The sequence below is a fragment of the Sinohyriopsis cumingii genome, chromosome 17 (assembly GCF_028554795.1).
Source record: "Sinohyriopsis cumingii isolate HCF-2022 chromosome 17, ASM2855479v2, whole genome shotgun sequence".
Lineage (NCBI taxonomy): Eukaryota > Metazoa > Mollusca > Bivalvia > Unionida > Unionidae > Sinohyriopsis > Sinohyriopsis cumingii.
Genome location: NC_142977.1, coordinates 109,452,802 through 109,470,304, shown reverse-complemented (window position 1 = coordinate 109,470,304; position 17,503 = coordinate 109,452,802). Strand labels below are relative to the sequence as shown.

The window sequence follows — 17,503 nt, the reverse complement described above, 5'->3', positions numbered from 1 at the left end:
GGAATTCCAATGGGAATTCGGAATCGACAAGAACGCATCTTTGAGCATCAACAGTGACAAATTAGAGGAGACAGAAAGCATAAAGTTCGCACACTAATACAGAGGAAAACAAATAGTGGAGGATAAGGACTACAAATACCAGGGGATTCTGGTTAAGAGAGCTTACGAAATGAGCACATGCAGTGTAATATCTGAAAACAGTACATCTGCAAGTTGGATAAATTACTAGGCACAAAACGATATGGGAATAACACATTAACTGGTATCAGTAGATTAATATTTTTCATCATCGAAAATCGATGACAAGGGAAGGAAAGAACTGGAAACATATATATCGATAACAAATAGCAACTGGCCATCGATGACACACAACATTCACGAGATGAACCCTGCAAGCCAATGGCAATCATGGCACACTCTATCAAAGAACCGATGTAAAAACACTCTTTGTTTCCCGACCTGGGGAGAGGGAGGGGAGGGGAGGGGGGAAGCCCAAATGAGAAAAGTGATGCCCAATTTATTGCTTTCATCAGGTAAGAAGGTTTGCTCGAACCGACCGAAAATAATATTTAGTAGCTATAACATGAAGAGAGACCACTAAAATAGATGCGAAAAAAACCCACAATACCAATACCAACAAGAATACAATGCATCAACAGTTTGCAAGAACAAAATAAAGCCTCCCCCCCCCAATAAAAAAAAATCGATGCCGTAGTTTACAAATACTCTCAGAGCACATAAGAAGGGCGTATGAATACACATGTACACATGATGAGATTTTAGCCAATATACATAATCTACATGGGCTTTGTATATATATATATATATATATAGAGAGAGAGAGAGAGAGAGAGAGAGAGAGAGAGGCAGACAGACAGACAGAGACAGAGCTCTTTAAAGTGGAAGCGTGTTCGATATGCACATTTCACATATTTACAACTATGTATAACATGTGACTAACAGACGCAAAACGTATAGTACTCAGCGTATGTTTGACATATGGGAAGCAACATGTCTTGTTAGTTCCCCAATGACGCCATCAGCAGCCATGTTGTAGTATGCTGGCAGATTTAGGCCTACCGTTGAGTTTAAATGGCATTTGGAAGTTGAAATAAATGTATGGAATCTCAAGATACTTTTACTAAACAGAACGTAAACCAGGCTTTCTGTTAGTATCAACATTTATAATTATGATTTGATTTGGTTTCAGTGTGCCTTGTTCAAAATGGTCAATTTTGGTGGTCGCGTAAAGAAGGAACTACGAGGTTGCCCATCGTTCAGGTAAACTGGGCAGAATATCGTCTGCTAGTGACATTATCGGGGAACATCTATTGAACAACTTCAACACTTTCTCAACATATGGTTCTGTTTTTCAGAGTGTACAAAACACCAATTCTAGACGTAGTGCTAACAGTAGATGTGAATCAATGCAGATGTCCTACAACAAACGGTTACTAACCAGCTTTCCAGCATGGGTAGGGAGTGAGGGTGGACCCACGTCGTCTAACACACAGTCCTAGATGTCTGCCTCTCCGTTCCACTGCGCCCTCAGGTGCAGACTCTGAGCTGGAGACAAGTAGTTCCGGGTTTATTCTTCCCTCTGTAGCAAGCTGAAGGTACATACGACAATATTTGCGTTACAAAGATCTTCCAGGCTTCACTATATATTTTTTTATATAAAGAAATAAACCTTTAAAGAAAATAGCAGCAGGGTGCAGCAGAAGCAGGACAGGTAAATCTTTTTAAAGCAGGAATATTCTTTTCGTATTTAGGAATTATGGGATACCAGTAATATGGAATATTATTTAACTTGTCTTGGTTGAGCAGAATCGGATGTCTTGGGCTATGCAATTCCTTTATCGTAAAATATCCCTGCACGGATTGGATTAACCCCACCCTTATCGTGAAATATCTGTGCACGGATTTTATTACCTCTCAAGGAATCATACATTTGCTAAGTACATGAAACCTAAATATAATCACATACACACAACGTTTTTAATGATATTTATAATATTTTACCCGCACTAGCCCTGATGGATGTTTATTTCTTGAAAATGATGCGCAGAAGGGATGTGTTTTGCATACATTTTTTTACGGAGTACCATTTGAATCAGCTATAATTATTTTTCTCTTTGCTGTTTTGTGTGTCATTGAAAACTCTGCAAAGCGAGATAAAAGTCTGAAATAAATGATACGCTATCAAAAGTTGAATCGAAAATAACTACGTGAGCTCTGTAATTCGTTAGCTGAGTTGTTACTGGCTTAACGCCATTTTTCAGCACATGATAGGTTATCGCTATAGCTGGGGGAGGAATGTAACACCAAAAACCCCGGGAAGAAACACCGATCCATGGGACATTACTGGCAAATTTTCTCACATACCCACATTTGCCCACCCTCCCCCGGTGCCCCAGCAGGTTAGTAGTATGATAAACTGTATATCTTTTACGTGTTTTGAATGCTACATAACTAATGACTCGCGATCAGAGCCGGTTTAACCCCAAAAGGGCAAACAAGGCGGCCGCCTAGGGAGCCAAATTTTTTTTTAATACCCTTGCACCGCCCTGCTCGAGATTATTTGCCAAAATTCATGATGCAAATCTTGTAGATCTAAAGATTGAAATTTCACAATGCAGTCTACGAATGACATCAGATAGACTGGTACGTATGCTTGCCAGAGCACAAGACTTGTTAACATGCACAAAAATGCACATGGAACAATTTGATTTCAGACTGGTCTGCGATTGGACCTTTCTTAGTCAACTAAAAGTGATGTTATAAAACGTCCGTATGCTACGCATATAATAAATAAGACAATAATTTTGGTCTGAGCCAGTCTGTCCGTCCGTCACTTCAGTCTATCATGGATTTATGCTCTGTCGGTCTGTCACTTCAGCCAATCAGGTGTCCTTTCTTACATGGATTTATGCTCTGTCGGTCTGTCACTATCCAGTCAGGTACCCTCTCTTATCTGGATTTCGTGTACATTGGTAACAATTGGCTGAAATACCGTCTGAAGTTAATTTTTCTTTGCGCTTTGACACGGATCAACAAGTCCAATGTTTACTATTGCTATGCAAATAAAAGAAAAGCCAATGTCCTCCTATGTAAAGGTTTAATGGATTTGATCACTACAGAGCACGAGACATAGTATCCGTTTCATTAATAAAGTTAGATTAAGCCAATTTAATTTGGGAGAGTTGTTTGCCACATAAACGATCATGGTTATTTTTTTTTAATGTAGTTTTCCAACTAAACACGAAAATAGTATCTGCAAGTTCATTTTTTTCAGTACTTCTCCTCCAGTACTTAGTTTAGTGTATGTCTATACTCGCAATAGCGCACGTTTCTGTCCTTTCTTTTGTTAATCCCTATGCCAAGCATGAACATTTATTTGTAATCTAGATAAAAACAGAAACAATGCAAAACTTTATTTTTCCTTCAATTTAATGTCGGTCATGATTTTTCGAAACGATATTTGAGCTGTGAAACGAACAAACTAGCGTGTTACTGAGCAACGATGTTGTACAAATGAAGAATATAATAGATTATTTATTCACCTATACTTGCCGTTCATGATTTCAGTCGATACGCAGAGCAGAGAGGCAGAAACACGATGTTGATAAACTAAGCTGTCACAAGGGAGATGGTAGTGAACTGGGTCGATAAAGCTAATCACAACAAATTAGAGGACACACTAGTTGTCTAATGTAATAAGTGATTAAGACTAACCCAATATAAATTTGTACAAGTTATTTGCTACATAATCAAGCATTAAAATTAAATCACTCTGTCTTCTATGAAATATCACCAAAGAGGATGCGCTGGAGGCATAGACCAATACACCGACCCGTTACATTGTGTAACTTTGAGATTGTGTAATAAACTGACCAGTTACTTTGTGTAACTTTAAGTTCGCACGGATGTTTCAGCTTGACTAGTTGTGCTTTACTTTTAATTAAAGACAAGAAAAACTCGCAAAGGGCAAGAAATACAGTAATCATGACGTTTGCACCAAAGCATCCACTCAGTAAGACTTCTTTAACGATGCTCTGATAGTAATAACAGTTCTAGTTCTTCTTCTCAATCAACCAAAATGTTATTCAAGCCTCATGGAAGGTCGTTCATCAATAGCCACTCGATGCTTGATGGTTAAGGGAAGGGCGTTCATCAATATCCACTCGATGCTTGATGGTTAAGAGAAGGGCGTTCATCAATATCCACTCGATGCTTGATGGTTAAGGGAAGGGCGTTCATCAATATCCACTCGATGCTTGATGGTTAAGGTAACTATTCGGCCAATATCTTTTAAACAGCATCAATTGTAGCAGTGCAATTCAGGAAGCTAAACTTGATGAGGATTATTACTATGTATACTAGACTGGTAACATACCTCAAGCGGATTCATAAATAAAACCCATCAAATTATGACTCCTCCAGCTACAAGAATTTGTAAACCAGTTTCGTTTGACACATACAGTTAAACAAACAGAGCAATTATATAGCCATTTTAGAACGTTTCAATGATTCAAATATTTAACTCAGCAGTGCCAACGAAAGCTGCTGTTAGGATCGTCTGAATAATCGTCTAATTGTGAAGAAATAAATGGTTCTAAACATCTGGTAAATATCACACGAATCACAGCTCACATTTTACTAGTCAAAAGAAATAAAACACGACATGGAATTTAAATACACGAGAATGGTTGAAGACGTGACGTACTTGTTAAAACAAAATACAGAAAATTTAATTGTGACATGGAAAAGTTTGAAGACATTGTGATATTGCTGACAGGAAAGACATGTTACTTATTTTATTCTGCAAAAGGTATTCAATGATTTGATAGAAATAATCCTTGGATAATTCCACCTAAATAGCCACAATAAGGACAAACCAAATAGGTATTAACTATGACACTGCCTCCTATAGCTATTTTAATAAGACATTAAAAAGCAGATATTTAAATATAGACATTTTCTGCTAACTGTTCTTGCTGGAATGACACAAACAGTAAAACCTACTCGCTTAGTATTGCATAGTAACATACTGGCATCAATAACTTGGGTATATTTTAAATGTAATATTACATACTGAATGAAAGACTAAAAGTTATACTCAGACTGAATCACATGAACGCTGGATATCATTCAAAGCCATGGGTAGACTAATCTGTATCAATGCTGGATATCGTTCGAAACTATGGATATACTAATCTGTATCAATGCTGGATATGGGTCAAAGCTATGGGTAGACTAATCTGTATCAATGCTGGATATCGTTCGAAATTATGGGTAGATTAATCTGTATCAACGCTGGATATCGTTCGAAACTATGGATAGACTAATCTGTATCAATGCTGGATATCGTTCAAAGCTATGGGTAGACTAATCTGTCTCAACGTTGGATATCGTTCGAAACTATGGATAGACTAATCTGTATCAACGCTTGTTATCGTTCAAAGCTATGGATAGACTAATCTGTATCAACGCTGGATATCGTTCAAAGCTATGGGTAGACTAATCTGTATCAACGTTGGATATCGTTCAAAGCTATGGGTACACTAATCTGTATCAACGTTGGATATCGTTCGAAACTATGGATAGACTAATCTGTATCAGCCCTGGATATCGTTCAAAGCTATGGGTAGACTGAGCTATATAAACGTTGGATATCGTTCAAAACCATGGGTGGACTAATCTGTATCAACGCTGGATATCATTCAAAGCTATGGGTAGACTAATCTGTCTCAACGATGGATATCATTCAAAGCTATGGGTGGACTGTCTCAACCCTGGATATCGTTCAAAGCTATGGGTAGATTAATCTGTATCAACGTTGGATATCATTCAAAGCTATGGGTAGACTGAGCTTTATGAACGTTGGATATCGTTCAAAGCCATGGGTGGACTAATCTGTATCAACGCTGGATATCGTTCAAAGCTATGGGTAGACTAATCTGTATCAACGTTGGATATCATTCAAAACTATGGGTAGACTAATGTGTATCAACGTTGGATATCGTTCAAAGCTATGGGTAGACTAATGTGTATCAACGTTGGATATCGTTCAAAGCTATGGGTAGACTAATGTGTATCAACGTTGGATATCGTTCAAAGCTATGGGTAGACTAATCTGTATCAACGTTGGATATCGTTCAAAGCTATGTATAGACTAATCTGTATCAACGTTGGATATCGTTCAAAGCTATGGGTAGACTAATCTGTATCAATGCTGGATATCGTTCAAGGTTATGAGTGGGCTCTATAGGGCCATATGAACGCTGGATATCCTTTTGGGTAGACTGAGTTATATGAAAGCTGGATAAAGTTTTGCATAGACCGAGTTCCGACGAATACTTCATCATCGTCTTTATTTCCTTCCATGGAAGATTACATGATATCAGAATAAATCATCTGAATACAATCAATAGATAAGTATTAATAATAATAATAACAATAATTTTTAAAAAATATACAAACAAAAAACAAATTAATATTAGAATACAAATTCTTACACTATATCAGTCAACAGTGTTGGTAAACTGCATAAGTTGCAAGTTTCAGTACCTTATTTGAAAAAGATAGCTGCACACTGCATGACAAAGTATGCTACATGCTGATAGCGTTATGGTTAGTCTGAATCATACGAATGCTGGATACCGTTATAGATAGCCGGCGTCCAGTGAGCGCTGGATAGCGATATGGAGTCATATGAAGGCTGTAGGTCGTTTTACGTAGACTGAGCCTTTTGAACACTGCATATCGTTGTGGGTTGACTGCACGATGTGGACTTTGTATATCGTTCATTATTTACAGAAGGAATTCGATATGTGCAAAATAAAAATCAATATTGCCTATTTGTATTCGTTCAAATATTTGAAAGGGATCTAGTGGAGTCCAAGTGTATAGTGGATTAATTGGATATTTTTAAAACTTAAACTCAAATGTGTGAGGTCATTTAGTTAATAAGATTGTAAACAATAAATATAGAGCAGAAAGTATCTAGTATTTGTTCCTCAAACAAGAGATTTAAAACATTGTCTCGAACGACGGAGTCGTTCATCTATTATATCGTTACGGAATATAATTTTATGTAAGTATGGTAGGATTTTATGTAAGTATGGTAGGAATTTCTGTAAATATGGTAGGAATTTCTGAAAAAAATATTACTTTGATCCAATGACTGCCTAATTGTTTCTTTTAACAGTAAGAAGCTTTTAATGCTGAACAAACATCAGTAAACTACTCATTTGCATATTTGAGCAATAACAGTAGCAATAAACTACTCATCTGCATATTTGAACAATAACAATATTAATTAACTACTCATTTGCATATTTGAACAATAACAATATTAATTAACTACTCATTTGCATATTTGAACAATAACAATATTAATTAACTACTCAACTGCATATTTTGAATAATAACAATAGCAATAAACTATTCATTTTGCATATTCGAACAATAACAATAGTAATGAACTCCTCATTTGCATATTTTTAGAATAACACTAGTAATAAACTAGCAGCAGTGAGGGTGAACACACCACTTGCTGGAAGGTCCATTTTTGAAGAATAAAGCGTCCTACGAAAAATGAAAATAAAATATCAATAACGTCAAAACCGAAGCCTCTAAATAAAAGCGAGAGTTACTCAAACTGGGTTAGTTTATTTTGTTATTTTATCTTTGTCGTTTGTGTTTTTCAAAATTTTGTTTACCCACCGTGACACTTATTTGTGGTCGCACCCTTTCTGTTGCTATCAATGTGTGAATAATTAAATCATTATTATATCAGTCTCTAAACCAAATATTTTATCAAGACCTATACGATATCATGATTGAGGATCATGTTAATTTATTGTTAAAAATCCGCGTGGAGCAGATTGTGCTTTTGAAAAGAAGTTTTAAAACTCAATCATGTCCTTATCCCCACTACACCAAGTCTGATGAATATTTTGCAGAGTATGTGTATCAACTCCATTAAACACAACCAAAATATTGCAGTTATCTCTGATCACTTTTAGGTATTTGTATTTATCGCTGAGTAACATAAATCACATCAGTATTTTTAAGTCTGCCTCGCGAAAATATTCTAGCTCGATTTGATTGTTTGTCCAGCATTACATAATCGTATACCACGAGATTATTAATAAATCCATCGAGGTCATCAACAGATGGGACTTCATCAATATCGGTGAAAAAAATAATAATATCATTACCATCTTCGTCCAACAATTTTGTATTTTCATTAAAATCTTTAAGTATATCGTAACATCCCTGATCATCAACTGACGGAGCTACTAAATACAACTTATCCCATTTGAGCCATCTCATTATCAGATTAAGTAATAATTACGTTTTACCAGACCCAGATGGACCTATGATAATTGCTCTGATATAATTTGGTAGCGCTGGATGATGTTTTACTGGCTCTTGCTTTTGTGTCGCTGAGAAAGCAATGGGATCCATGTTATACAAATATAATAAATAATATTAATATATATTATGTTCGATGTAGAGCATCCACCCTCACAAGTGGATTAACAACAATAAAAACAAAAAATAAAAGATCTGCACTTTCAGGTAAATGTGTAAATGTGGTACAAATAAATATAAATTTATTTCGTCTCGTATGAAAACAGGTGGTGATATCGCTACTTCATTAGGAAAATTAACAGGAACTCCATGGGCTAAATACCCAGGAGAAAACATCTTCCAGGACATAGTTATTGTGGTCCTGGAACTCGACGTGATAAACGCTATTGATCAAGCATGTCACGTTCATGATGTAGCTTATACAAATCCAGATCTGCGGCAACGACATGGTGCAGATGTGAAGATGATTCATTCGTTAAGTTCCATAAAAAATAAATCTTTCAGAGAATCATTAGCTAATTAGTTTGTAAGATCTGCGATGAAAGGTAAACTAAAATTAGGAGCCGGTAATTAATCAACCGATTATTAATATAATGAAATCGATTTATTATTGCCGAAGATGATATTGGAGGGGTAGAGCAACGATTAGTAAACTCGCAGACACAGCAAATAATACACATTATTTTGCTGCAAATTGGTTACCACGACAGCCAATATGGCAAATTTATCTACCACCACCTAAAAATTCCGCATGCATATGTTGATGTCAGCACTCCTAATGAAGTTCATCAGGAAAATATTTTATTTTTACCACACGATACCATTAAAATTGGTAGATGGCAATCACGTACATACAAATACGCGTTAACTGCGGTTGATGTTGCAAGTAGATATAAGGAAGCAGAGCCGTTATCAACTACGACAGCAGCTGAAGTTGTATCTGCTTTTGAACGAATTTTTCAACGAGGACCCTTGTGATGGCCATAGTTGTTACATGTTGATTCTGGCAAGGAATTTCTTTGTGCATTATCATCTCTGATGAAAAAACATAACGTCACAATTAGACGAGGACATACTGAAATTCATCGTTATCAGGCAATTGTTGAACGATTTAATCGAACACTTAATGAGCGGTTATTTGGATATCAATATGCAAAGGAAATAATTCAGAAAGATATGAGATTTCGCGAATGGGTTGCAAGATTACCAGGCATATTAGCTGCATTAAATAATGAAATTACTAGTGCTTTTTCTATGAAATCCATTAATGCAATTACAAAAAAAAAACAAAAAAAAAAACGACATGACTTTTCAAAACAACCAGTACTAGGTAATGTTACTGTGAGATATTTATATGAACCTGGTGAACTTGAAGGTGGTAAAAAAGAGCGACTGATCCTACCTGGAGTATTACGACACATACAATTTCTAGCGTGGTTAGATCCACGGGTAGACCTGCAATCTACATATTAGATTCAACTGCTCTTCAACGTGGATTTCTACGCGAGCAATTACAAGTAATTCCTGAAGACACAATTACCACCGCGTTCACTTTTGTAAACTAGCACCTCTGCGTCGATCACATTCGAGACAGATCATCATTACATTTTCGCGTGTATGACCAGGACTAATATTCATTCTGTCTACGGTAAATTGTCTTGGATTATTTTTTTTAAATATTGCATCAACATTACTATGTTACAGCTCGCACAATGTTTATTCTATCGTTGTTCAGTTTCATGATAAATTCAACATCGAGATGAAAGTTGCGCTTATTGTTTTGTCACACTGTTTATAATTAATGTTTTTCTTACTATATCATCGTTAGTTTCCTGAATTTGGTTATTATTTTCTGTGAAGTCTATGATGCTTCTTTGCAGCTGAGATATTATTCTGACTCGAGACACTGCAAGATAAACTAAGTTTGACCATTCGATACGATCATCAACCATCCAAACATTTGTACCAGAGATGGTTAACCCTTGTGATGAACGAATTGTTATTTCGTATCCTAGCGTCCATGGAATGGGGGTCTACCCCAAGCTCGAACTTCAACAGAAAAAATATTCCCTCCCCACCATGTCACCACGTGGTGTGTGCTCTTTTACACTCTCACTGGGTTGATTATTGGGTGTGTGTATTCAGAAATCTGTTAAACGTAGAGAAGGCACCGTATATGTATTGTGCCGTCCTTAGAACTAACATTATATGTATTGTGCCGTCCTTAGAACTAGCATTATATGTATTGTGCCGTCCTTAGAACTAACATTATATGTATTGTGCCGTCCTTAGAACTAACATTATATGTATTGTGCCGTCCTTAGAACTAGCATTATATGTAATGTACCGTCCTTAGAACTAACATTATATGTATTGTGCCGTCCTTAGAACTAACATTATATGTAATGTGCCGTCCTTAGAACTAACATTATATGTATTGTGCCGTCCTTAGAACTAACATTATATGTAATGTGCCGTCCTTAGAAGTAAGATTATATGTATTGTGCCGTCCTTAGAACTAAGACTGTATATAGACCACACGTGATCTGATCTGTTTTAGTGATATTTTTATTCCACAGTTCTTTGCTAAATTTGATTGAAGCTTTTTAATCTGATCAGGAGTCAGACTGACTCTAACATGATGATACATAAGACTTACAAAAGGGGTTAGGCATGAGTCAGACAAATGCTTATATTGTGGAGAGCACAGTCATGTAACACCGGGAAGTCTGCATGGAAAACAGATTCGTTGCCATCATTGTAACGAACTAGGACATAAGCAAACGTTGTACACATACCAATAGGTAGAAGGCTACGATGTACAGGCCTATGCAACACATATCCAGCAAGAAAATACATTAGAATATGTGTATACATTTCAATGTAATAATTATAATTCTATAAACAGGTTTCAGGCACTATCTGATTTGTGTACAAAGTACATCTTGTTAACTTGTAAACAACTATGTGATACTGTTCAAGTTACTTCTCCCCCTGAGGCTCCCCAAGTGTCTAATATGTCAATGTCTTCTTGTATGTATGTAAATCAGTCTCATATTGAACATTCTCAAATATCCGCTACATGTGGTCATGGTACAACAGATGGATCTTGTATGTTATCTTCTTCATGTGTTTATGTGAATAATCAAGGCAATGTAAATAAATATGTCAAGTCTAAAAACAATACATGGCATACTACCTTGTCTGAAAATCAATCCTCTGATCAAAATTACTATATCTTTGGGCACCTCAAAAGAGGTCTGCAAGTAATCAACCTAAATATTCAACACATCCTTCCTAAACTGAATGAAATTAAGTTAATATTACAGCAAACTAGATCAGTCAATATTCTAGATCTATGTGAAACCTTTCTGATGATGATACTGATGATTTGAGTCTCCAAATATAGGGCTTCAACTTTGAAAGAAAAGATAGAGACTCCATGGGGGTGGGGGTATTCTTCTCTATGTAGACAGTTCCATTAGTTATAACATACGTGTTGATCTAGAGACTATTGGGGCAGAGGGTATCTGGATCGAAATAGCCCTTGCCCAATCAAAGCCAATACTCTTATGTTCAGTTTATAGGCCACCTAGTTCCACAGCTGATTGGATTGATAGATTTGAGGTTCAGATTCAAAACGTATTACTAAAGGAAGATTTAGAAATTATCATATTAGGTGATTTTAACATTGACTACATGAAAACTCCACCATTAACATGGATAAGTAACTTTGAAACTTACAACTTTACTCAGTTAATTAACACCCCAACTAGAGTAACAGATAAAAGTGCTACTATCATTGATCATGTCTATACTAAAAAACCTGAAAACATAAGTGAAATGAATGTGCCAGTGTATACACTGAGTGACCACTAACCAGTCTGTATAACTAGATTTGTTCCGAAATCATCTAAAAATGGCCAACACATTGAAATACAATACAGGGACTTCAAACAGTTTGATGAGGAAATGTTCTTAAATGATTTAGTTTGCAAACCCTTCCAATCAGTCTGCAATATAGTTGATGTCAACACTGCTTTAGACAAGCATGCTCCAATTAAAACAAAAATGGTTAAACACCAAATTACACCCAAGTGGATTACCCATGAGATCAATAGGCTAGGCACCTAAGAGATAATTTCCACAAGAAAAAAGACACGAAAAGCTATAGAAAGTGGAGGAATAAAACTAAGCACCTGATAGATAAGGCAAAAAAGACCTACTGAATGAAAGTAAGAGTACCAAAACACTTGGAAGCATCTAAAAGAGCTGAACCCACTGAAGAACAGTTGTCTTCCCCCTAGACTTAAGCAAATAAATCAGGACAAATTCCTAATCCACTTCCGGTTTTCGGTTCAGGAGGTTATTTTCATTGTGACTGATCTGATTAATCTATTTTTATTTCTTTTACAAGTTTCATCAATTCTTGAAGCTTATCTTTATCAACATACATTTTACGACCATATTTAACCATAAATACATCTTTAGTCCAATTTCTTTCTGTAGATACAACATGTTCAGGTTTTAAATATTTATCTCTTTCATCATGAATCGCAGCAATATGTGCTACCTCAAAATCATTTTTATCCCTGAGACTTTTTAAACTAGCAGGTGTAAATCTATTTATAATAAAAGATTCAAAATCATCCTCAGGTTGTTGTCGTATAGGTTGAGGAGGAGCAGATTGTGGTTGTTGAGGATTAATTTGCAGCTGAGGTTTAGCTTCAGTTAAAATTTGTGATTGAGGAAGTTGTCGACGAGGAGATCCTGGTTGGGCAGGTTGAGGTTGTTTTCTTTTTCTTACTGCTTCTTTAAATTTTTCAAAATTAGGATCATCAGCTTCGAGAGAATTATGAATAACAAAGATGAGATATACATATCTAACCCAATCATCTTTTGTCCAAGTTTTAACATATTTCTTTCTTACATATATTGTCATATTTTGCAGCAATATCATAAACTTGTTCTGTTCTTGATCCTCGATAGCATTTAAACCTTTCTTCGTCAGTTTATCTTTAAGAGCAACTTCGGGTTTAGTTATTTTTAGGTTGTCTTTTAAATTGTCGCCCTATCGCTAAATAATTATTTATTTCACTATAATATGCAATATAATCAAAATCACTTGTCCTAGCTTGCCTCTTACCTACTTTTTTATTCGAAATATCCAATTTTACCAGCTTATTAGCAGATTCCGGTTTTAAATATATTTCTCTATCACTATAACTCGCAGCAGCAAATGCAGCTAAATCTGCTGCTGTTTGCTTTTTTCTTATTTCCTTCATAGCTTCTTCAGTTAATTTATCAAACATTTTATCTTTCTTTGCTATTGGTTTTGGTTCTTCATCAACAGCGCCTTCAAGTATTTTTTCAAGTTGAGGGGCAGGTTGTGGTTGAGCATCAGCATCAGCTATTTCAGTTGGAAGATCTCTTAAAATCTTTTTTGTCTGTTTGGTTCTTCTTGCTATCTTTTCAGTTTGCTCAGCAGTTTGTTTTAATGCTGGAAGAAGACCTTCAGGAGCTTCTGCAACTCTTTCAGTAACCTTCGTAACAGGCTTAAAAAATTGTTCTTTACCTTCTGCATATTCAACTTCTGCTTCTTGTCGTTCCTGCAGTTTTGTTTGACAGCATCACGAACAGGAAGATATGTTCTGATTCCATTATTCATATAATAATGATTTAATTGCTCACACGTTTATAGCAGCAGAGAGGGTGCGATCACAAATAAGTGTCACGGTGGGTAAACAAAATTTTGAAAAACACAAACGACAAAGATGAAGTAAAAAAAATAAATTAACCCAATTAGAGAAACTCACGGTTTTAGTTAGAGGCTTCGGTTTGACGTTATTGACCTTTTACTTTCATTTTTCGTAGGAAGCTTTATTTTTCAAAAATGGACCTTCCCTCAAGTAGTCTTCACCGTCTCTGCTGCTAAAGTGCTCATTTGCTTATTTGAACAGTAACAAGAGTAATAAACCATTAATTTGTAAATTTCAAATCTGATCGCTAGAATAAGAAAGTTACTGACCATACACTGGTTTCATTCTCCTGAGCTTAGAACATTATGGTGGCTTTTGTATGTAAATCACAACAGTTTTAAAATAATGGTGGCTTTTGCATGTAAATCACAACAGTTTTAAAATAATAAAACTGTGCTTTTTTAACACAGATTATTTAAAGTTTGATTCATTTAAACTTGGTAAATACATTCAATGAATACAGAACAGCATTCGTCTGTGATAAATGTAAAAATAGTTTACGAATCTACAGCAGGAAATGTTTTAAGTTTTCCTTGTGCGCATGTCTAAAACAATCCTTAGGACGTGCTTTACACGGACGTACTTTTATCAATTACACCTACCCTATGTGTGAATATATTTTTGAAACTTTAGGGAAGACAACAAAACTTGGGCATTGTTGCTGATTATTCAATGTTGTAGTATTCTTCATGCTCATAGAAAGGCATACATTGTACAGAAAACGGACAAACAAACAAAAACGGTTCAAGTTGATTTTTCCCCACCATTATCTATTCTCTTCATTATTGGTTTTTAAAGTTCTAATTGAAACGAATTAGACGTTGTAGTTTACATTAAAATAAAGCTGTATAACTTAAAACTTGTCGTTTGAGCCGAGAATATAGAATTATCTGAACCGATACACGACGAGGATCAATAGACTGATTACTAATTTACTTTTGTAATAGAATTACTTAACACGCCATGCATCTAGTACATCATTAATAACGCCATGGCTTGCTCTTTCCCATCTGCGTCCAATAGCATGCCAGAATGTCACTCGGGGGCAATGGATACAATCCTAAGAGAAAAAACTCCATCTTTTTTCAGCGAGATTTAATTTGGTTTTGGTTAGGCTGTACAATTCAATTTCCGATGACGATTCCTCCATTTCTTCTAGAGAAATGGTATTTTAGAAATATAAAACAGAAACGGAACGGAATATAAATTTAAATTTTCTAATAGGATACTACATACTAGGATATCGAAGTCTATTTCAGTATCATACTATTCATACAGTGGACTATTGAGACATCTTGATCATTGCTGAATGATTAATTAAGGTATTAATTAAAGTATTAAGGTGTTAATTAAGGTGAGGCCAAATACAGCTGAATGCAATTGGAAAATCCTAATCACTATGGATTATGTCAGAGTACTGGTTATGTCCCCTATTGACTGTCCCCCTACCGATTATGTCCCCTACTGTTTATGTCCCCTATTGACTATGCCACCTGCTAAAAGGAGTAATTTTGCGTTTTAACCATTAATTTAGTTAACATCTTTCTGCGTAACTTAGTTGTTTGAGCGATGGATTGGCAATCACATTTTCGCAGGTTCCGATTTCGTGTGTGTGATATATCCATTAATGGATTGAATGTGCCACTAAAACAAACCTCATTCCCGCAACTTCGTTCCTCCACCCGCAGCCGAAAAAAAAGAACAAAAGTGTGTGTGTGTGTGCATTTGTAAAAGGCGCGAAACTGGGACATCAGTATGAATACACACCAACAGACCGGGGACACACCTCGAAACGTAACGTCCCGTCCCGTTTTGTAATGTCGGCTTAAATGGAATGTCAAGGCCTTATTTAATGATCTGAGCATGTCCCGATTTTGTTAGTATTTTTTCACATCATGCTATATATATAATACACACATCCCGCTCGACTCAAAACCTCGTGTGTATCAGTCGGAAAACTGCGTCCCCGTTTACGCGATAAAAATTCACACTGTTGTGCTGTCGGCTTGCGCACTTTGCTTCCAAATTACTGATAGAAGATGACATCATAAAGAGCTAACATGATTTAAATCATTTATATTAACATAGACAAATATATGTGATATATTTTCTGTTTTAAAACAGATAGCAATATCGATGTACAAGTTTATTGATGGGTAGTCCAACGTACGTAACACATTTCGCCAAATTAGATCGGGAACCAAGAAAACAGAATAAAATGTTTCATGCAGATATTATGCACGGTTTTTACGATGGACAAGAGATTCTAGCAATTCATCTGTGCATGTGTATTTTATTTCCTATTTAACTATGAGCCAGAAATACACTGGAAGATATGAACATTGCGTTTAGTTTATTCAAATGTAGTTAGAAGCATAATAACGAACAGTCTACATGGTAACCAAAACATAATACCATTTGTTTCCTCCAATTAATCGCATTAGAGGTAAATCCGACAAGTTAAGATTGAGCCAATAGGAAATAAAATAACTTTTGCAAGTGCTTGTACATGGCACCAGTAACGAAGCTAAAAATACACGCTTTTATACTCAGATTTAGTGTTTCTCGATGTATCATAAATGTGCATGCTGGATGAAGTACAAATAATGTAAAAAAATCCAGTCAGATAAATTGTGTTTGACTCAGAGGTAAATTATCAAATATTTCAGATTCTGTTCTCCTTTAGTCAGTACCTTTTTATATTCATTCTCTCTCTCTCTCTCTCTCTCTCTCTCAGTACCTTTTTATATTCATTCTCTCTCTCTCTCTCTCTCTCTCTCTCTCTCTCTCTCTCTCTCTCACACACACACACAACTGACTTCACTAAGCGAAAGGCAGAACATTAATAATGTTACATACAAGAGGTCTCTTTAGTGAACGAATGAAACAAAACTATAATAATTTTCCTCTAATTAATGCATGACAACCAATATCACAACTTCACAATTGCCCGCCTACCTTACAAATGCATTGTTTCTCCTTAATACAGGTCCGTAACGTAGCGCCGGTACTTAACTACCATAAAATACAAATCTCAACTCAAACACCAAATACCTGGAACTATGTTTCCTATGCTACCTAAAGTCAGTCAAATCATGATTTTAAGCCTCATTTCGCCTGTAACTCTACACGATATTTACCATCATAGTAAGAACAAAAGGCTTCCCCAGATAACGGGACAGTCCCTTCTCGATCATTCAACTGTACGATTTACCAGTCTCTATCATGAATACTGCACATGGCGTCACACAATCAATCTACACAATTAGATTTTAATAGAGACTATTTGGCGACAGGTACACTTATGCGGCGCTGACCTGAGCTCACTAAAACTAAACCATGCCATCATACAAAATAAACTT

At 35.8% G+C, this 17,503-nt stretch overlaps 1 protein-coding gene across 1 annotated transcript in view; it reads right to left on the bottom strand.

Moving 5' to 3' along the window:
* Positions 1 to 17,503, bottom strand: part of LOC149779654 (uncharacterized) — a 68,989-nt gene that overhangs the window by 20,497 nt on the left and 30,989 nt on the right. The window contains exon 4 of the mRNA XM_089940465.1: positions 1,460 to 1,610. Within this exon, the coding sequence (XP_089796591.1) occupies positions 1,460 to 1,610 (151 nt within the window). The remainder of the gene's footprint in view (positions 1 to 1,459; positions 1,611 to 17,503) is intronic.